This window comes from Polypterus senegalus, chromosome 2 (genome assembly GCF_016835505.1).
Source record: "Polypterus senegalus isolate Bchr_013 chromosome 2, ASM1683550v1, whole genome shotgun sequence".
Lineage (NCBI taxonomy): Eukaryota > Metazoa > Chordata > Cladistia > Polypteriformes > Polypteridae > Polypterus > Polypterus senegalus.
Genome location: NC_053155.1, coordinates 255,592,959 through 255,615,476, shown reverse-complemented (window position 1 = coordinate 255,615,476; position 22,518 = coordinate 255,592,959). Strand labels below are relative to the sequence as shown.

The following is a 22,518-nucleotide window of genomic DNA, read 5'->3' as shown; positions in this document are numbered from 1 at the left end:
CAGCTAATTCAAAATGTCACCGCATGAATTATTACAAGAACAGGAAAATACACACACATAACTCCAGGGGCCTCATGTATAAACGGTGCGTACGCACAAAAATGTTGCATAAGCCTGTTTCCACACTCACATCGCGATGTACAAAATCTAAACTTGCCGTAAAGCCACGCACATTTTCACACCAACTAAATGCTTGGTGTACACAAGTTCTCTGTTCAGTTTTGCAAGCTGGCGGCACCCAGCACCAAAGCAGTGCTTTTATTCCTGTGTGGTTTCCCTTTCTTTTTTAGATGCAAATCCCTGACGCAGCTTTATCAAATACACTGAAATTAACTGCATATTGTTTATTAGTTTAAGGCATCAGATTGTAATTAACCTGTAACAATATAATGGTCCAAGGAATGGCCAAGCTATTCCAAATACCATAGCTGCTTTAGCGTTGTTACTCTCACTGCACCTTCTTCTTATACTTTCAGCTACTCCCATTAGGGGTTGCCACAGTGGATCATCTTTTTCCATATTACTCTCACTGCACCACTCAGAGAAATTATATCACTGTATCTAAGTGCGGAATCACAGCTCTACTGCAGCTGTTTGGAAAGAGAATTATCAGTATACAGCATCCAGCATACGCTGCCTCAGCCATGCTGCCTATTTGAACTGCTCTCATAAGGCAAACACTTCAGAGCCTTTCCTGTACTGACCTCGCGATTCAGAAACAGTTTCATCCCAAGAACTATAAATGCAATCAATTAGTCCATCAAGTGCTCCTTGTAAAGCTGTTTGTACTTATAAGTACAATTACCTCATTGTAAACTTGCAATACAGTTATAATATTGCACAACCTGAGACACTTTATAAAGCGGGTATTTACATATAATGATGATATCCTTTTTAAGATGAAATGCAGCAAAATATGTTTATTATATTATACAGATAAAATGTTAAAATCATTTAAATAATCTATATTTTTAATAATTAAACATGTGAGGACACTGTGTCGCAGTGCTAGCAAGGAGCTGGCGCCCTGTTCAGGGATTGTTCCTGCCTCACTGTATTCTTGCTGGGGTTGGCACGACACTAGATGGATAGAATAATTAAACATGTACTATGAAGATATTTAACTTTTCCTTAAAAGTTTTAAAGAATCGGAATTCTAAGCTTACACATGGCTTAACAGTTGACAAACGCGCAGATTTATGCATCTGGATTTTTTTGTTTGAACGCACATTTCCACTTTTGTCCGTACACCATGTTATAGTGTGAATTCTACGCACTGCATTATGCATGAGGCCCAAGTTCTTAAATCCTTATACTGGCACTCGGTTTAAGTTTAGGGCAGATTTCAAAATGTCCCTTTTAACATATAAAGCCTTAAATGGCAAAGGTCCCGCTTACGGTGTACTTATCTGAACTCATCATTATTTAAAGAGCAGAACGCACATTAAGATCTCAAGATGTTGGTCTGCTTATGATTCTAAGGATTAATAAAACAACAGTGGGAGATCAAGTTTTTAGTTATAGGGCCCCAAATCTGAGTTTGCCAGCAATTGAATGTTTATGTAGTTTTACAATCTGTAAACGTGTCACATTACCTAGGCTTTACTTGCCAATTCCTAACACACAATTGAACTACCGCTGTTCTTAGTGGAGCAGATGCACATAAGGAATTTTGTTTGACGTATGCATGTTGAATAGGCTGTATTGAGTTGAGAGTGTCATTGTTGTAGTCTCCTAATGAAGATGAATAAAAATTACATAATTATATATAGATATACTGTATGCTATTTCACATACAGTTTTGAAGAAAAATGAGTGTTGCATGAAAATGACACTAGAAAACATTGCACAAGAGTACATACAGATATTTATATATTTCATTATGTCAGTCAGTCATTCTCCAACCCGCTATATCCTAACACAGGGTCATTGGGAGTCCGCTGGAACCAATCCTAGCCAGCATGGGGCGCAACGCAGGAACAAACCTCAGGCAGGGCACCAGCCCACCACAGTATTTCATTATATATATATATATATATATATATATATATATATATATATATATATACTAGCAGAATACCCGCGCTTCGCAGCGGAGAAGTAGTGTGTTAAAGAAGTTATGAAAAAGAAAAGGAAAAATGTTAAAAATAACGTAACATGATTGTCAATGTAATTGTATTGTCACTGATATGAGTGTTGTTGTCATATCTATATATATATATATATATATATATATATATATATACCTGTATATATCTATATATATATATATATATATATAGTAGAATACCAAGGCCAGGAGAAGTAGTGTGTTAAAGAAGGTACAAAAAGAAAAGGAAAAATTTTAAAAATAACGTAACATGGTTGTTAATGTAATTGTTTTGTCATTGATATGAGTGTTGTTCTCATATCTATCTATATATATATCTCTATCTATCTATATATATATATATATATCCGCGCTTGGCAGCGGAGAAGTAGTGTTAAAGAAGGAAAGAGAAAGAAAAGGAAACATTTTGAAAATAACGTAACATGATTGTCAATGTAATTGTTTTGTCACTGTTATGAGTGTCGCTGTGATATATATATATATAGCAAAATACCGCGCTTCACAGCGATGTCATGTGTTAAAGAAGTTATGAAAAAGAAAAGGAAACATTTTAAAAATAATGTAACATGATTGTCAAAGTAATTGTTTTGTGTATTTGGCGGCAGCGTCACGAAGTTGTTTTCGGTAGCTGCATCAGAAAATGTACCACGACGTCTGACACGCCTCCTTTTTACTGTTTTCTCACAGCTTGGATTGCTGCTGTCATATACACACACACACATATATATATACACATACATATCTTCATATCTACATATCTATATACATATCTACATATACACACACATATATATATATATATATATATATATACATACATACATACATACCTATCTACATCATATATACACACATACATACATACACACACACAAATTATATATATGTGTGTATGTATGTATGTATGTATGTGTGTGTGTAAAGGTTTGGTCACTGAGTGCAAGGGAAAAATAATAAATTATAGTCTATAAGTTATTAAACAGTAAAACATTAACGTTTTAAGAAGTACAGGTACATTGAAATTACATTTTCTATGTGAACGTTCAAATTTGTGCCACTGGTAATGTGCTTTACCGGCATTTAAAGAAAATTAGTTTTGTGTCCTCTGCAGTGTTAAGAGAGAAAGGCTTTAGTTTGGGATAAAAGGAAAAAAGGTGTAAAGAAAGGAAAGTTGCCTTTTCTTTTATATAGTATAGAGAGATGTGTTCGCTGACGTTATGATCGCCTTTTGGGGACAGTCGCGGTGGGTCTTGTGTAGACTGGTGAGACGTCCCCGCCATTAATCGGCTGTGATGGCACTGTCAGTCCTCCACTCCAGTGCGTGTCTTCATAATCCGAGCTGAGGACCTCATAATCGTATACGTGCAAAAGAAAGTGTGAATCGCCTTAATATTATTTTGCCGTGGTGTAGAAAAGGGGTCCGTGTTTGCACTTGTCTGGGCTATAGCGCAGGGGAGGATGAAAAAATTAAAAGTGCTCACTTTGACTTAAGGCAGAAGCGCAGTCAGCGTCTCAAAGGCGGCACAGCTATGCACGCTGCTGGCTGCTCGACTTTTGCTGGGCAGGAGACCCCAGTTTTTGCAGACACGTTCATGATATCAAAAGTCTCAGCGCTCTTTGGAGGTCATTCATATATATATATAGCAAAATACCCGTGCCTCGAGCGAGAAGTAGTGTGTTAAAGAAGTAATGAAAAAGAAAAGGAAACATTTTAATAATAACGTAACATGATTGACATTGTCATGAGTGTTGCTGTCATATATATGCCTGCCTAAATAAGTCACCCTCCTTTGCTCTTACTTTTTTACCGTTCATTTAATCATGGGTAGTGGCGGAAAAATTATAAAATGGAAGGAGGATGGCTTTACCAAAACAATTATTGATGGCGAATCGATTATTCATAAAGCTTGAATTTGTTTTTCTGTGTTAACCTCATATTTTTTCATACTTCTTCTCAAACTAAGGTGGTGCGAGGGTAAAATGAATCGGGATGCGCTGATCAATGTAATCGGTGTACCAGGAAATCATGCATTGACAAAAGCTCCCTTTGCTTGTAATGCAAAGTGTGATTAAATGCATTATTTTTTAACGCGTTATGGAGCACATGCATCGAAGCTTCTCAGCTGTGCTTGTGCTAAGAAAAGGAAAGATTTTAAAAATAACGTAACACGATTGTCAATGTGACATTTTGTAAGTAGTGCCTGGAGGATTCAGTGTGGAGAAACTCTAGAGACAGCGTGTGTATTAACTTGTGGATTTTTCTGTATTTGGTGGCAGTCTGACGAAGTTGCTTCGAAGACGGCGTTAGCTGAGCTCAGCTCAGAGCGAAATGAGATGAATGGGAGGGGAGATGATGACGTGACTCCCCCACCCGCCTTAACTGTCAATCCCCCACAAACACAGTCTCTCGGAATTTGCATAAGCACACCCCTTCACCTACAATTTTAACTTAGTTACAAAGTGATCAAAACTCTCGTTTATATCCTGCGTCCTCTCATTAAACTTGTATCCCGCATTACCTGTGGGCCTGTCTATGAACTTAATTTAAAGTTTAGGTTTACACCGTGCTTTCTTTACAAGGTAGCAGGACTCATGAATATGGTAGTATATGTCACTCGTTCGCTTCTTATTGTTTCGCTGCCTTCTCAATTATATAATGCATGTTTTCTTAAGCGCTTTTGGAGGTCTTCCTGGTTTTCTACGCACTGTGTTGACAGTCAGTTCACGTGATTACGTGGGAGGCGTGATGTTGTCACACGAAACTCCGCCCCCCCACGTCTTTCCAGCTCATCTCTATTACAGTTAATGGAGAAAAATACCTTCCCGTTATGACCATTAGGCGTAGAATTTCTAGAACTTTTGTAAGTAAGCTGTAAGGAATGAGCCTGCCAAATTTCAGCCTTCTACCTACACGGGAAGTTGGAGAATTAGTGATGAGTCAGTGAGTGAGTGAGTGAGTGAGTGCTTTGCCTTTTATTAATATAGATAAATATATATATATATATATATATATATATATATATATATTTTCATGGCAACAATAAAAATGCCTCCTTCTTACAAAAAACATGAACATACAAAAGAGCATCATAAACTTCAAAAACAGTCTGTGAGTTGGAACAGTATATTCTGGGTTTTGCTGCATACTACAGTGAACTGTATTACAGGTCATATTTTTCCAAAATACATTTAAAAAAACCTGCTTGTCACAAGAAACAATGCACCATTTGGTGCTCTTAAAGCTGACTAGTGCCTTTCTGGTAAGTAATGAAATAAGAAACATTTTGACAACAAGGAAATATACCATAAGAAATTTTAAGGGTGATAAATTTAATTATTATTCAATGCCCATGTTTACTGTATTTTAATGAGTATATATATTCTTTATTTTATAGTTATGAATGTGAGATTATGGTTTATGCAGTATTGTACTACATTACATTTTTCAATAAAAATGTCTGTGTTTTGTGAGTGTGTGGATGCACATCATTTTCACTAATTAGCTGTCAGACATTTCAAGTATATGTTACAACAATCAAAGAGGTAAGAGAAACAAAAAAAACTTTGTACACTACAGTGTTGTTTATACATGTTTTGTAAAGATTATAGGTTCTTGATGCAGGAAGAAAAAATGAATATGATGAGCCTTATATTCTCCTACAAAATAATGACAACACTTTCTACAAAATGGTGCAGCAGACAGGCAAGGCTGAGGCTGCAGCTCTCACTGAGACAGCTAAACAGGTAACATCTGACCCAGGTTATAATTAAGTCTACTTTACCACTCACTTTTCATTACACAGCATTTCACTTCTAACTCTGTAAACCTTAGTTATGCAGAAAGTTGCATATCCTCAAACTTAAAACAGGTATTTAAGGTATTATGTAGTCAAAATAACCTTGTGAAGTAAAGAAGTCTGGCGTGCACTGGGCAGTGCCTGTGTGTCATCACTTTATTTAAGCATGCTTTAATTTAAGATGTTACAGAAAAGGAAAAAAAACCTTATTCAAATATAAAATATATTCAAAAAATTGCCCTGTTTTACTGCATGTACACAAACATTACTGTACACATATAATGGCTATATATTCAAGAAGTAGTTTAATTCCATGCAAGGATAGTGGAAGTACCAATTGCAAACATTCTCAATATATCATTTCTTGCTGCAAAGGTTCCATAGTTGAAACATATCCTATGAGTACTGACTGCAAATTTTTAATTTAGTTTCAGCAAGTGATGTAATAACAGTTAAAGTTTTCTGAGAGATTATGCAATTAGTTATATATATATATATATATATATATATATATATATATATATTTGCAATATTTACATGCAATTGATTAACTTCTTTTGTGTTCAGTGATATGACTGTATTTGTAACATGATCCTAACAAAAAGGCATGGATAATAAATCAGTGTTTTGTGCTGTATTGCAAAATGAATTCAAAACGGAAAAAAAATGTGACTCCATTAATGCTTTTAACCAAAATATCTGAAATCCACCTGAGCTGTTACAAAAAGGGACTTTAAAATTTCTTTTGCATTATATGTTGTTTTTTTTTCTTATCTTAAAAGATGTAAAGCTTTTTCTCAGACACATACTGCTTTATCTGTTTCAAACTGTAATTCCAAACTAAATCACTGAACTGAGGATTGTAGGCTAGCCTTTTTGGTTATTTTGTGAAGAACTATTCTGCTTTAGTTTGGCTGGATTTGGGGATAAAGTAAAGTTTCTATGTGGATTACTACAATGGTTCTCATCTCTTTCTTTAAAATTCATTTGTGCTGCATTTTCTTCAGACACATTTCAGATAACAGTGTGGTATTCATCATTCAATTTCATTTTTATGTGCATCTGTCAGGGAATACAGATATGATATAGCAACTTAAAACTGGTCTTTGTGAAACAAGAAAAACTTGGCATCATTTCATTTCCTTTCTGTCCATTTTACACGTTTATCAGAAAAGCTGTATCTTTTCAAGCACTGGCAGAAATTGGTAAAAATACTAGATTTCAAAGACTCAGCACAGTGTCCTATTATTTAGTATCACCTTACACTGCATAGAAGTTGCTTGGTTGAGACATTGTTACAGTTCTTGTGTCTGCTTTCTTTATTGTAGGGTGCTCTGCGCAGATCAGATTACTCTAACTCCCATAACCGTCTAGCACCACTTATTAAATACTGAGACATTTCATAAATAGAGTGTGAAGTTTCTATAGTTGTCAGTCAAGGTTTAAATACATTGGGGTTATAATCTGATAATTGTGTGCTTTGAATGAGAAACCTAGTGTCAGGAACAGGCTTACTATTATATTTCCCTGCCCACTATCTCATTGTATTTTTTTTTTAGATATGCATCCTGAAATTGCTTATTACTTTAAAATATAACTTTTAATTTATTTTGACTCTACTCCATTTCTATCTCAAAGTGCAAATGAAAACTACCCTTATAATTACTGCAATCTGTATTAATATAATATAAGATTATACTTTATAATAATATTATTGTAATTTCAAAATTGTCTTTGGAATTTTGGCACAGGACAGAAATTCATCTGGCACATGATAGTGCCCTAAGGTCTGCTTCAGGCTGGAATGACTTATATAAGGAGTTTCATGGTTAATCCAAATTTAGATAGGGTGTGCATTAGTAGACCCTATGATGGACTGGTACTCCATCCAGGTTTGGTTCCTTCCTTACTCCTGAAGTGTTATTCATAAATTCATATGTTTGGAGAGGGGTTTTCCATTTGTCATTGATTAGTATAATGTTTTCATCACCAAGTTTTTTTATAAACCCAAAAAATAACTACTCCAATATCATCTGACTTTTTGTTTTTATCTATCTATTTAGTTGGCAGAAAAAAACTTGCTATAAAACTAATTCACAATGTTTATTTAGTATTGTGTCTCCTAATCTTTTCTCCTCTTTGTCATCCAAATGAAAACCCACACAAAATGATAGTGCTACAAAATATAAATACATATAATGATAAAAATAATAAAATAGCAAAATAATAGAACTATACAAACAAACTGAAAAAAGGAAAAATTCTGAGTACTAAACCCAAAATTATTACACTGCCTTGTTTCTGAGGCGCAAACTCAAGATGCAACCATCTGTCTTATCAGGAAATTTAAGAATTAAACTGTCGCAGGAGCCTTGGAACATGAACATCACTGGATGGACCGACAGTATATCCACCACACTGTATCTCTGCTGACAGTATGCCAAATGAAAGACTGTGGAGTCACATTTGTTGTAATCCAAAATGGTTTACTTTTTAAATTATTGTTCTCCATCTACTTCCACTGGTTTGAAGGAGGAGGCATTAAAGACCTGAAAGGACTCAGGCAAAAAGATTTTAAACATTTAATTTCTAAATGTATTTTCTTAATGACAGTAAAGAAACCAGGAAATTTAACACTACATTTTGGGATTTTATGCATAAAGAGTCACACAACACACCATCTAACCAACATTAAACTCTGGGTTGAAGCCATTTATACATCCATACGTACATCTTAATTGTACAACAAAATCGAAAGCCAACCCTAAAGCAGAATAGGCTTTTTACTTTTATCTGGAGCTTGGGACAACCAGAAACTATATGACTAGGATAACTATAATAAAAGTGTATGTTTTCTATGCTGTTCCTTTTGTTTCTTCATTCTAATACTGATTTTACCTAGCTTCATGGGTACACAGGTCCCCCCTGTCAATCAGATGCACTTGACTTTACTGTCACCAGTTTAGATGTCTTTTTGAGTTTTCTTTTAACCAGTCTAATTCCAGTTTTTGAGCTAGACTAATAATATCAGTGATATCACTCACATCATTACTAGTAAACTTATTTTTCATTTCAACATGCAGCCCTCTTCTAAATAGCAAAACTAATATTGCCTTCTTCTAACCAATATCAGCCACAGACGTTTTGAAAATGACAATTTAGTTATAGATGGACTTGTTCCCCTTTTTAAAAGAGCAGTCTATGATTAACACTACTTTTCTTTCAGAATGATCAAATATTTTCCTAAGTTCTATCAGAAATTGCTCCACTGAAAAGACTGTTTCAGTCATACAGGACAGATGCCCATTAAAGTGGTGTATCTTCTAATAAAGAAATTATAAATGGCACTCACGACTGATCAACATATTGTCTGTGGCTGCTGGTTAAGGTCCACTGTACACTGTTTAAGAAAACCTGGCTTTTCTTATGGTCCCTGGAAAACCTGCTAGGATGTAGTATAATGTCTTGTTTATTATGACAAGTCTATGGAGCAGGAGAAGAATATGTACTGTCCTTGGAGACACAGCAGGTTGGAAATTGTAATTAGAAAATGGAGGCTAAAAATAGCTAAGTTGGAGTCAAAACAGGCTAGAGTGTAAACAAGTAGTCAGAAATAAAACTTCAAACCCTGGATATTATACAAAACTCCAAGTCAAAATGAATTTTGTAAAAAAGTCATTACCATAATTCTTTGGTAAGCACCACTTACTACATCGCAAATGGTTTGTTTGATTAATCATCCAAAATCTTGGACAATGGTAAATAAGTATATTTTATTTATATTGCACTTTCATGAAGAGATGTCACAAAGTGCTTTACAGTCATCACAGACACTCACACAAAAATGAGTTAATAAATGAAAACAAGGAATAAAATACATAGATACTGTGACATGTGGCCGGCTTATCATCCCGGCCAATACCCCCAGGCCGCCAGATGGAGCCCTCCCTGCAGTATGGAGGTGCCCCAAGACCAGCAGGGAATCATGGACGATGTAGTTTTTATCCTCAGCCCTGCTGGATACCTCAGGGGCCGCAAGAGGGTGCTGCACGGAGGACTGAAGACTCATTTGTGCCCTATGACCCAGAAGTTCGTCATAGGAAGAGCGACGGGCTTCCGGGTTGAAGAAAAGAACTTTTACCTGACACTTCCGGGTCAGGGAATATAAAAGGACTGTGGGAGCTCCCAGACGGCGAGCTGAGCTGGGTGGAAGGGTGGCAACGCGTCTGGGAGTGGAGGATTGATTTATTGTGTAGTATTTGTGATTTATATGTGTATTGTGGTGGAGAGTGTGCTTTGTGCACTGTGGCAATTAAATAAAGTCTACATTTGGACTTTTACCTGGTGTCTGGAGTCGTGGACAGGGGTTCAAGGGAGCGAGTGCGCCCCCTATCTACCACAATACATACAGCAAATCTTTCTAATGCACTTTCTAAAGCACTAAAGCAAGCTTAAACAAATTAAAACCAAGAATAATATGCACAGACATACACAAAAAAACCTGACAATGCACAAAAGCAAGCTTGAATAATATAAGACCAGGAACAAAATATACAGATAGGTACAGTAAAACACAGTAATTATATAAAAGTGGACATGAACAAATTAAAACCAGGGAAAAAATGCATAGACCTACACAATAAAACAAGCTTTAATAAATCTTTCTTAAGCTTCTTTTTAAAAATATCCACAGTGCTCGCTGATGTCACATCAATAGATGTGATACAAGGCTGCATTAGCTCATTAATATAGGTATGACTTTGTCCATGTAGGGTTGTAAAAGTGAGCACCAGGATTTTAAAATGAATTCTGAATTTAATGGGAAGCTAGTGCAAAGATACTAGTTAGAATTATAAATTGGGATGGGTGTGACATGAGATCTTTTAGATCATTTAGTCAGAAGCCTTGCAGCAGCATTCTGGATCAGCTGTAGGAGATTTAATGAGGAAGAATTTAAGCACGTGAACAGAGAGTTACAGTAATCAAGGTGAGATGACACATAAGATATTGAATTGTGTCTACTGAATTTGGAGAAATAAGCAGCTCCTGCATCTTTGGGAATATTTTAAGTGAAGGCAGTGATCTTGAAGTTCAGTAGATTTCCTAAAATGCTCTGCTTTCTAACATTCCCGCTTCAAGAGTGGAAAATTGAACTATGGAGTGAAATTTATTGAGGATGATTATCTGTTTTTAATAAGAATGATTTTCTCTAAAATAAAAAAGAATGAACTAAAAAAACAATGTCATTTTGAAAAGAAACGGCTGAGATGGGTTAGAAATGTTAAGAAAATATTGCTGCAGAAAGATGGTTAAGGATGCGAGAGCTACTCATATTCTAACAAGGCAAGGATTACGAATTAAAAACCTCATAAACCAGCAGAGGAACAGTACCAGGAGTAGATTTCAACATATACCTTGAACACCTGCTTTGACTAAGCAACCAGCAACCGTGTACCAATAACTGGAAAAAAATGTCATACCTCATGTCTGCAGTTTCGCGTGCTCTTGCATATAAATCCATAAAGCAAAAAGAAAAGTGTTCAAGTAATATAGCAACACTTACAGCAGGTTCTCCTGAGCAAAATGAGCCCTCAGATGTTTATGTACGATGAAGCACTCTCAAGAAAATCAACATAATCTATCAACACAGCTGCAATTACAAGCTTGAACCATCTGGCGATTCTGGGGAAGTGGCTCTTGCTGAATGCGTCATACCAAAGCTCACACCATTAGATAGCTGATACTGTGACATTTCCAGCAACATCAAACATGACCATGTTTAAACAATGGGCCATCTCTGACTTTGCATAATGAGTCATGTGGCTCACAGCTTGCCAGAATTTTCATGTGTTGTCACATATAACTTCAGAAAGCAACAGCAGATATAGACATTATATGTCAAAATTTATAGGAGCCTCTGCTGAATAAAACTAGCCTAAGCGTTAGCTAGATGTTTTCTGTTTAAGAGCAAGTGGGTATGCTAGGTTGGCACCAACAATCCAGCATTTGCAGTCAGGTGGGTCTTGCTCAGTGGGAAGCTTTATACCATTTTACAGTTGCAACTTAGACATTTCCAACGATATATAACATGCCCATGTTTGAAAAAAGCACAGTGCCAAAGATGAGAAAAATAAACAAAAATACAGTCATGATCAGAAATACCCAGATCTTAAGAAACAACAGTCTCAAGATTTATACCAAGGGTAAAAACAAAATCCAATACATGTCTCTTTTATATGTGTAGACAGATGTTGAGTGAGATTAAAAGATTTAGTTAAATTGATACATTTTGAAGTAAAGAAGGAGATTTGGACAAAGCTAATGCTATAGATTTTCCCTCACACTGCAAACTTCTTCTAATGGCCAGTCTCCCCACATCACCCCTACTACTTCATCAATTCCAACCATTTCAACTGGAATAACCAATGACAAGTCCACCTCTGACCATCAGTGTGGGCTGTCTATAACTGAAGACCAAGTAAGGAGACAACCAAGAAAGCTACACACATAAAAATCTACGGGACCAGACGGAGTCAGTCCTTGAGTTCTCAAGGTCTGTGCTGACCAACTCTGAGGTATTCTCTGTCACCTGTTCAGTCTGCCCCTAAGGCTCCGGAAAATGCAACTGCTATTATGAAAAACATTCCAAATTGTTCTTGTTCCAAAGAAGGCAGGCTGCTCTTCATCTATTGAATACAGACCAGTGGCACTTGCGTCTCACATTTTGAAGACATTTGAGAGACTGGTCTTGTGGTAGACCAAATGGACCCACTGCCTATAGGACTAAGGTTGGAGTGGCAAATGCAATTATCTATCTACTCCACAAGGCTTATTCTCACCTGAACAAAGCTGCCATCACTGTGAAAACTATGTTTTTTGATTTCTCTAGTGCCTTCAATACCATCCAACCATCCCTGTTAAGGAGTAAGCTCAAATCTATGCAGGTACATGAGGCTATGGTGTCCTAAATGATGGATGATCTTTTGGGCGGAATGCAGTTTGTGCGATTCAAGGATTTTGTTTCTGATATGAACGTGAGCAAAACTGGAGCAACACAAGGAATAGTTCTGATTCCTTTTCTTTTCATTCTGTATACCACAGACTATAAATATAACACCAGGTCATGTCTCTTGCAGAAATTCTCAGGTGATTCTGCACTTATGGGATGTATTGATAAGGGAGATGAGATAAGTATAGAATTTAGGTGACCGCCAACATTTTTTTTCTTTTTAAAATTTCTTTCTTTCTTATTCATTCGATGTGTATTCAGACCATATTGTATATGTACTGTATATATATATTTTTTATCTACAGTATCTATTTATATAGTTATTAATTTAAAGAGCTTTTGTTAAAGTCCACATTTCTTACTAGGGACAAATACAGTTCTGTCTATCTATCTATCAGAAGCATTGTTTACATGAATATTAAAATCACCAATAAGAACGAGCCAAGATAGCATGGAGACAGAGGACAAAAAGTTAGAATTTTCTCAGAAAGGAGCTATTTGAGCTAGGAATAAATTAAGATGCAATCAAAAGGTTTTAAAGCAGTAGTTTTAAACATAAACATCCCAAATGAAGAAATATGGATAAGAAAACGATACATACCACTCTCAGCATCACATGGTAACAATGAGCCACATTGTCAACAGCAATAAAAAGCAATCCAACCAGAAATCCACACAAAATGGTGGTGCCATAGAGATATAAAAATGAAGGCAAAAAATAAAAACAGTGAAAAATAATGATTTGTAAATAAATAAGGAGTAAAACTGAAAACCTGAGAATATACAACCTCAGTCATTACAAAAACAACTATTATGACCTTTTTGCTACATATTCTTCAATTACGATTTTGGTTTAGTAGTCCATGATTTGATGATTTTTCTTTCTTACTTTTCCAGGCATTTTGTCCTGTGCCTGTTCATTCACATTGCATTTGTTCTTAGCTCTATTTAACATCCAAGAACTCTTTCTTAGCATAGTATTCATAAGATTAGGGTTCTGAAGGTAGGACAAGATATTTTTGGAAACAATGCCTGCAGATCTCACACCTTACTAAAGAAATCAGAGGACTTATTGACTATACTGAACTGGAACCTCAATGAAATTAAAAAAAGGTGTGAGGCCTCCAAAAGCCTTCACAATCTAAGCCAGGGGTCCTATGCCTGCCTGGATTAGGCCTCTCTGTACTGTTGATGGTTTAACTCATAACCCCACAGCCCTGCATCAGGACTCGCAGGCCTAAACGATATTTAAGCTTTAAAATAACTAAAAGGAGTTGCACAAAATACAATCCACAGTGACCAAGTACCAAAAACACTGTCCAATAATCAAAATTCTTCAAACAAGAGCAAGTAATAATCAAAACCTACATAATACAACCACAAACCGAAATTCTCACAATTCACAACATCAAATGACTCCCCCTTGAAATACTTCTTTTTATTGGTGACTGGCAAACCAACTGTAAACGGTACATTACCACCACCTACGAAACTGGAATATAACGACGAATCAGGATAGTGAATGCAATACCTACCATGCACAGCCAACACAATTAAATTACCACCCATCCATTCCAAATTAGACAGCGTTTTATAACCCAATAAGCTTTAAGTACTTCAGTATGTTTTTCTGATTTGTTGGGATCCATGACCATATCAAAGTAAAGTATACGTTGTGACATGTTTATTTCCAAAAGTATGCTTTGTCTTCTTTGAAAAAGCTTTACATTCCAATAATACATGTAAAAATGTCTCTGGAAGTCGACACTGCCTGCTTTTCTCTTATACATGCTTGCACATTTTAAATAATGTTGCCTTTAGACCAGTTTGTCCAATTCTGGTAATTAAGACTATGACCCCCTCCCCTTCTAAAGTGTTGTAACAGTTTTCTGGATCCCACATAAATGTCTGGCCATTAATTGTGTAAACCATAACCTCTGCCAAAGTGCACAAACATGATCTTAAGAACCTTTGCCTCCTCCTTATTTAATGAAATTTGTATATCAATATTTTTGAACTTTACTGACTGTCTGGACAGCCTATAAACTATTTCAGAACTAATGCACTACATCAAGCCTGCATGCTATTGTGCTGTTGCCTGCCTGCCTCAATTAGTCACTGTCGCTACGCTCTTACTTTTTTACCGTTCATTTAATCATGGCTAGTCTCAAAAAAATTAGAAAATGGGAGGAGGATTACACTGAGTATGGCTTTACCAAAACAATTATTGATGGCGAATAAAGTATCCATTATTCATAAAGCTTCAATTGGTGATCTGTTTTTCTGCATTAACCTCATATTTTTTCATACTTCTTCTCAAACCAAGGGGGTGCGAAATCGGGATCGTCCGTCACAGGAGGTGCGAGTGTTAAATGAATCGGGAAGCGCTGATATATATGTATGTGTGTGTGCATATATAATATATGTGTGAATATATATATATATATATATATATATATATATATATATATTGAAATAGTTTTACTGTCAAATAATGCAAAGAGTACACGGCACATGTTTCACCGTAATGCTGGGCTCATCAGGTATACACACTCACTGCCCCCCCTCTCAGGAATTGAACCTCGGACGTCAGCGCTAGAGGCATGTGGTTTGTTTATTTGACAGTATGTAGATCGGGGTATATATATATATATATATATATATATATATATATATATATATATATATATAGCAAAATACCCGCGCTTCGCAGCAAAGTCGTGTGTTAAAGAAGTTATGAAAAAGAAAAGGAAACATTTTAAAAATAACGTAACATGATTGTCAAAGTAATTGTTTTGTGTATTTGTCCGCAGCGTCACAAAGTTGTTTTCGTTTACATATACATATATATATATATACACATATATACATATACATATAGAGCAAATTGTCATCGCGTGGCAGAGCCTTACTGGAATTTGAGGCATTTCAATTGAAATGGGAGATCAGGGGATATAACGGTGATGCCAGGAATACATTCAGAGTGTGGCGCTCTGCTGTTTTTTTGTGTAGTTGCCTTCACACAGCCTCTTCGCTGCTTTATAAACGAACGCCATATAAAGCCATCACTTTGTCAATTGTGTAATGCGTTTTATGAACAGGTTTGAAGCATGGAAGTGATCACTCGTACTGTGTTGAGTAAGTTCACGTGAGCTGCTCTCTTGTGTGATGTTGCGATGTCCACAGCTTAATTTAATGTTAAGTAAGACCCGGCACTTAAAAGTTTCTGGCTGCACTCTGGCTGTAATATTACGAAGCAGCGCGGGGTCACTTTTGAAAATGCAAGTATAGTTGTCCAGGAGAAAAGCAATCTTGTCTGAAATCAATTGCATCGTTTTGTAGGGTCTGTCCCTGAGACTTATTACTTGTCATCGCGCAGCAGAGCCTTACTGGAAATTGGAGGCATCTGAATTGAAATGGGAAATCAGAGGGGATAAAGGGGACGCGAGGAATACATTGAGTGTGGAGAAACTCTAGAGACAGGGTGTGTATTAACTTGTGGATTTTTCTGTGAGTATTTGGTGGCAGTGTGATGAAGTTGCTTCGGAAGACGGCGTTAGCCGTGGAGCTCAGCTCAGAGCGAAATGAGGTGAATGGGAGGGGAGTTGATGACGTGACTCCCCACCCTTAACTGTCAATCCCCCACAAACACAGTCTCTCGGAATTTGCATAAGCACAGCCCTTCACCTGCAATTTTAACTTAGTTACAAAGTGATCAAAACTCTCATTTATATCCTGCGTCCTCTGATTAAACTTGTATCCCGCATTACTGTGGGCATTTTTAACACCAGCGGCAGCCTGTCTATGAACTTAATTTAAACTTTAAGTTTACACCATGCTTTGTTTCCGAAGTAGCAGCACTCATGAATATGGTTGTAAATGTCAGTTGCTCGCTTCTTATTGTTTCGCTGCCTTCTCAATTATATAATGCATGTTTTCTTTAGCGCTTTTTGGAGCTCTTCCTGGTTTTCTACGTACTGCGTTGATAGTCAGTTCACATGATTATGTGGGAGGCGTGATGATGTCACACGAAACTCCGCCCCCACGGCCATCCAGCTCAACTCCATTACAGTAAATGGAGAAAATAGCTTCCAGTTATGACCATTACGCGTAGAATTTCGAAATGAAACCTGTCCAACTTTTGTAAGTAAGCAGTAAGGAATGAGCCTGCCAAATTTCAGTCTTCTACCCACACGGGAACTTGGAGAATTAGTGATGAGTCAGTGAGTCAGTGAGTCAGTGAGGGCTTTGCCTTTTATTAGTCTAGATATATACACATACATATATACACATACCTATCTACATCATATATACACACAAATAAATTATATATATGTGGGTGTGTGTGTGTATGTGTATGTATGTATGTATGTGTGTGTATATATAATGTAGATAGGTGTGTGTGTGTGTATATATATATATATATATATATACATACATACATACACACAGGTATATATATGTATGTGTCTATATGTGTGTGTATAGCTTTGGTCACTGAGTGCAAGGGAAAAATAATAAAATGTAGTCTATAAGTTATTAAACAGTGAAACATTAACGTTTTAAGAAGTAAAGCTACATTGAGCACTACTGGAGTGGTTTCGGGTAAACTACATTTTAAAGACGGTGTAAAACAACAGGTAAGTAGTACTAACAGCAGCTAAAATGTATATGAATGATCTCTCGGTAGTAGATCCCTTTTGGAAGGCGCTACACGACGGCTGTGGTATAGAAATTACATTTTCTATGTGAACGTCCAAATTTCTGCCTCTGGTAATGTGCCTTACCGGCATTACCAGCAATTAAAGAAAATTAGTTTTGTGTCCTCTGCAGTGTTAAGAGAGAAAGGCTTTGGTTTGCGATAAAAGGAAAAAAGGTGTAAAGAAAGAAAAGTTGCCTTTTTTTATATAGTGTAGACAGATGTCTTCGCTGACGATATGAGCGCCTTTTGGGGACAGTCGCGGTGGGTCTTGTGTAGACTAGTGAGACGTTCCTTCCATTAACTGGCTGGGATGGCACTGTCGGTCCTCCACTCCTGTGCGTGTCTTCATAATCCAAGCTGACGACCTCATAATCGTATACGTGCAAAAGAAAGTGCGAAGCGCCTTAATAGGAGTTTACCGCGGTCTAGAAAAGGGATCCCGTGTTTGCAGTTGTCTGGGCTATAGCTCAGGGGGAGGAGGAAAAAAATTAAAAGTGCCCACTTTGACTTAAGGCAGAAGCGCAGTCAGCGTCTCAAAAGCCGGCACAGCTATGCGCATGCGCCGGCTGCTCGACTTTTGCAGGGCAGGAGACGCCACTTTTTGCAGACACGTTCACGTGATCAAAAGTCTCTGTGCTCTTTGGAGGTCATTCATATATATATATATAAATACTGTATATAACTGATCACCCATTGGCCTCGCTCACTGAGTGCAAAGGAAAAAATAAAATGTAGTCTATAAGCTATTAAACAGTAAAACATTAACGTTTCAAGAAGTAAAGATACACTGAGCACCAGTGGAGTGGTTTCGGGTAAGGTACATTTTATTGCCGGCATAACATAACAGGTAAGTAGTACTAACAGCAGCTAAAATGTATATGGATCATCTCTTGGTAGCTTATCCCTTTTGAAAGGCGCTACACACGGCTGTGGTATAGAAATTACATTTTCTATGAGAACGTCCAAATTTCTGCCTCTGGTAATGTGCCTTACCGCCATTACCAGCAATTAAAAGAAAATCATTTTTGTGTCCTCTGCAGTGTTAAGAGAGAAAGGCTTTGGTTGGGGATAAAAGGAAAAAAGGTGTAAAGAAAGGAAACTTGCTTTTTTGTTTAATATAGTGTAGAGAGAGGTCTTCGCTGACGATATGAGCGTTGCGGTGTGTCTCATGTAGACTGGAGAGACGGCCCTGCCATTAACTGTCCGGGATGGCACTGTCGGTTCTCCACTCCTGTGCGTGTCTTCATAATCTGACCTGACAACCTCATAATCGTATACGTGTAAAAGAAAGAGCGAAGCGCCTTAATATTAGTTTGCCGCAGTCTAGAAATGGGATCCCGTGTTTACAGTTGTCTGGGCTATAGCTCGTGGGAAGGGGGAAAAAAATTAAAAGTGTTTACTTTCACTTAAGGCAGAAACGCAGTCAGCGTCTCAAAGGCTGGCACAGCTACGCGCGCGCGCCGGCTGCCCGACTTTTGTAGTATTTTTGCAGTGCAGGAAACCCCACTTTTTGCAGACATGTTCATGTGAGCAAAACTCTCCGCGCTCTTTAGAGGTCTTGCTTTCTCTGCGTACTGCGTTCATAGTCAGTTCACGTGAGCCGCTCGGAGTACATGCATGGAAGCTTCTGAGCTGTGCCTGTGCTATCTCGTGCGATCTCGCGATGTCCACAGTGTTATTTAATGTTAGCTAAGACCCGGCACTTAAAAGTTTCTCACTACAGCAATTTTAACTCCGTTACAAAGTGATCCAAAGTCTCGTTTATACCTCGTGCCTTCTCATTAAACTTGTATCTTGCGAATAGAGTATTCGGCATTTTTCTTCAGCGCTCTTTGGGAGCTCTTCCTTCTTTTCTACGTGCTGCGGTCACAGTCAGTTTACGTGATTACGTGTGAGGCGTTATGATGTCACACGCAGCTCAACACCCCCACGGCCATCGGGCTAACGTCATTACATTATATGGAGAAAAATAGGTTCCAGTTATGACCATTACGCGAAGAATTTCGAAATGAAACCTGCCCAACTTTTGTAAGTAAGCTTTAAGGAATGAGCCTGACAAATTTCAGCCTTCTACCTACACGGGAAGTTGGAGAATTAGTGATGAGTGAGTGAGTGAGTGAGTGAGTCAGTGAGTGAGGGCTTTGCCTTTTATTAGTATAGATCAGGGGTGCCCAAACTTTTTCCTATGAAGGGCCAAAAATCAAACTTGACTGAGGTGCCGTGGGCCAAAAGTCAATTTTGCATCATATATCAAACTGCATTACATTAAAGTTGCTATGGTTTCCCCTTATTTATTTCATAATATTTAAAATAAATATAAAACAACTTTAATCTTATTAACTAATGCAATTTTATTTGTAAAGTTTTGCATTTTAATGAACTTTTTACAATAAAAACAAACAATATGCAAGTGTTCAATGTACAATACAGTTCAATGCCAGACACACTAGTCAAGCTGTAAGCAATAATAAAACCATTCGGTTGCAATGTCCGTGACCTAATGAGAGATATGAAACTGGTCCTTATTTTTCAGAAGTTTTTCAAGATTGGGCTGTAGCTGACTTACAGACAAAGACAAGATATTTTGTAGGTGAGAGTCAGTTAGTTTGCTTCTGAGTTTACCCTTGTTCAAGTTCATCAGACTGAAAGTCTGCTCGCAGAGGTAGTTACTGCCAAACAGAGACAGCATCACTTGTGCCTACTTGCACATCTTTGGGTACCTGTTTGCTGGGACACATTTGTAGAAGTCTGTCAAAGAAAGAGATGTGAACTTGTGTTTCAGTTCTGAATCACACTAAAGATCAATTAGTTCCATCTGAAGATCGTCTCTGACTGCATCCACACTGATGGTGAAGGGTTGAGCAAACAACTCAAAGTCAGCAGTGTTGTGTCTGAAGTCCTTAAAGCGACTGTCAAACTCCTGGATAAGGTTGGTGAGAACAGCATCATATTCATGGACCTTCTCTTTCACCATGCCTACCTCTCCAAGACAGGGAAAATGGGCTAAATTTCCTGCATGTGGGGTGAGAAACAGAAAGAACAGTGTGAGATTGGAAGTGAAACGAGCAAAGCAGGCATGTAAAACAGAGGAAGAAAAAAATAGAATAAATAACTGAAAAAAGGAGGAAATTATTATTTCATGACAATTTAAGAAACAAGCTAATTTTAAGCAAATTTTATCAGCTTGAAGTACAACAAAAACACAAATGCTGACATGACTGATTATAAATGCAAACTCCACATATAATTCTAAATATAATTACTAATAATATAATTATAATTGCACATAATATTTCCTGAATATTAACATTAATAATGTTATGTAATAACATTACCTGCTGAGAGATGTGTTTTGAGCAGCAGTAGTTTTTGTTTGAAGGCTCTGACGTGATCAAAAAGCTGGGTGATAATCTGGTCCTTTCCCTGGAGCTGAACATTCAAAACATTGAGCATCTCTGTTACATCCACAACGAAAGCCAGGTCAGAGAGCCATTTCTTATCTGTGGGCACTTGAATATTACCATCCTTGCTTTCCGAAAAACTCTGATCTCATTACGCAGATCAAAAAATCTCCGAAGAACTTTTCCTTTGCTGAGCCATCTGACCTCCTGGTGGTACAACACATCACCATATTGCGCATCCATCTCTTCCATCAGTGCCTTAAACTGTCGGTGAGAAAGCACCGTGGAGCGTATATAGTTAACAATTTTGACGACGTCACGCATCACATCCACAAGCCCGTCAGATTTAGCACATAGATGTTCTTGATGTAAAATGCAGTGGTACTTAACAACTTTTCCTCCACATTCACTGACTTTCTGAGACACTAATGTAGCAGGGCCAGATTTCCTCCCTACCATTGCCCAACTTTTGTAAGTAAGCTGTAAGGAATGAGCATGCATAATTTCAGCCTTCTACCTACATGGGAAGTTGGAGAATTAGTGATGAGTGAGTCAGTCAGTCAGTGAGGGCTTTGCCTTTTATTAGTATAGCTTTTGTTTTGGATATGCACCAAATATCTCTAATATTTTCTGTAATATCCAAAAGACTAGAATTTTCCTTTATATAATGAGTATTGTGAAATAGAGTTCTGATTTCTGTATTTCACAAAATAATATAAAACTTAAAGCTGACCAAGCATTTAATTTGCATTGTCAATTAGACTCATTCATTATCACACCTTTTCAGCAGCGGCAAACATTCATGAAGCATCTTATGACTGTATACTGTATGTAAAAAATCCTACATTTTGTAAAATGTGATATATACTAATTAAAGGCAAATCCCTCACTGACTGACTGACTAACTAACTGATCACTAATTCTCTAACTTCCCGTGTAGGTAGAAGGCTAAAATTTGGCAGGCTCATTCCTTACAGCTTACTTGCAAAAGTTAAGCAGATTTCATTTCGATATTCTACACGTAACGGTCATAACGGTCGACAACGTTTGCCATGTTGAACTTTCTTATTTATGGCCCCATCTTCACGAAATTCGGTAGGCAGCTTCTCTGCACTAACCGAAACCGATGTACGTACTTATTTCGGTGGTATGACGCCACTGTCGGCTGCCATATTGAACTTTCCAACGTCACTAATTCTCCAACTTCCCGTGTAGGTAGAAGGCTGAAATTTGGCAGGCTCATTCCTTACAGCTTACTTACAAAAGTTAAGCAGGTTTCATTTCGAAAGTCTATGCGTAACGGTCGACTACGTCCGCCATGTTAAACTTTCTTATTTATGGCCCCATCTTAACAAAATGCGGGAGGCGGCTTCCCTGCGCTAACCGAAACCGATGTACGTACTTATTTCGGTGGTATGACGCCACTGTCGGCCACCTTATTGAACTTTCCAACAGTCTTTGTTACTTATGGGCCCAACTTCAAGAAATTTGGTACGCGG

The 22,518-nt window shown here is 37.3% G+C and overlaps 1 protein-coding gene across 2 annotated transcripts in view; it reads right to left on the bottom strand.

Moving 5' to 3' along the window:
* Positions 1 to 22,518, bottom strand: part of LOC120524676 (general transcription factor II-I repeat domain-containing protein 2-like) — a 73,371-nt gene that overhangs the window by 37,454 nt on the left and 13,399 nt on the right. The window contains exons 2-3 of one of the 2 annotated variants that reach the window (XM_039746489.1): positions 20,954 to 21,283; positions 20,039 to 20,630 (exon numbers count right to left, since the gene is read on the bottom strand). The exons of the other annotated variant lie outside the window; for it this stretch is intronic. Of the exons in view, the coding sequence (XP_039602423.1) occupies positions 20,413 to 20,630; positions 20,954 to 21,071 (336 nt within the window). The 5' untranslated portion in view covers positions 21,072 to 21,283 and the 3' untranslated portion in view covers positions 20,039 to 20,412. Of the gene's footprint in view, positions 1 to 20,038; positions 20,631 to 20,953; positions 21,284 to 22,518 lie in introns of those variants that run through there. 2 annotated transcript variants of the gene reach the window in all.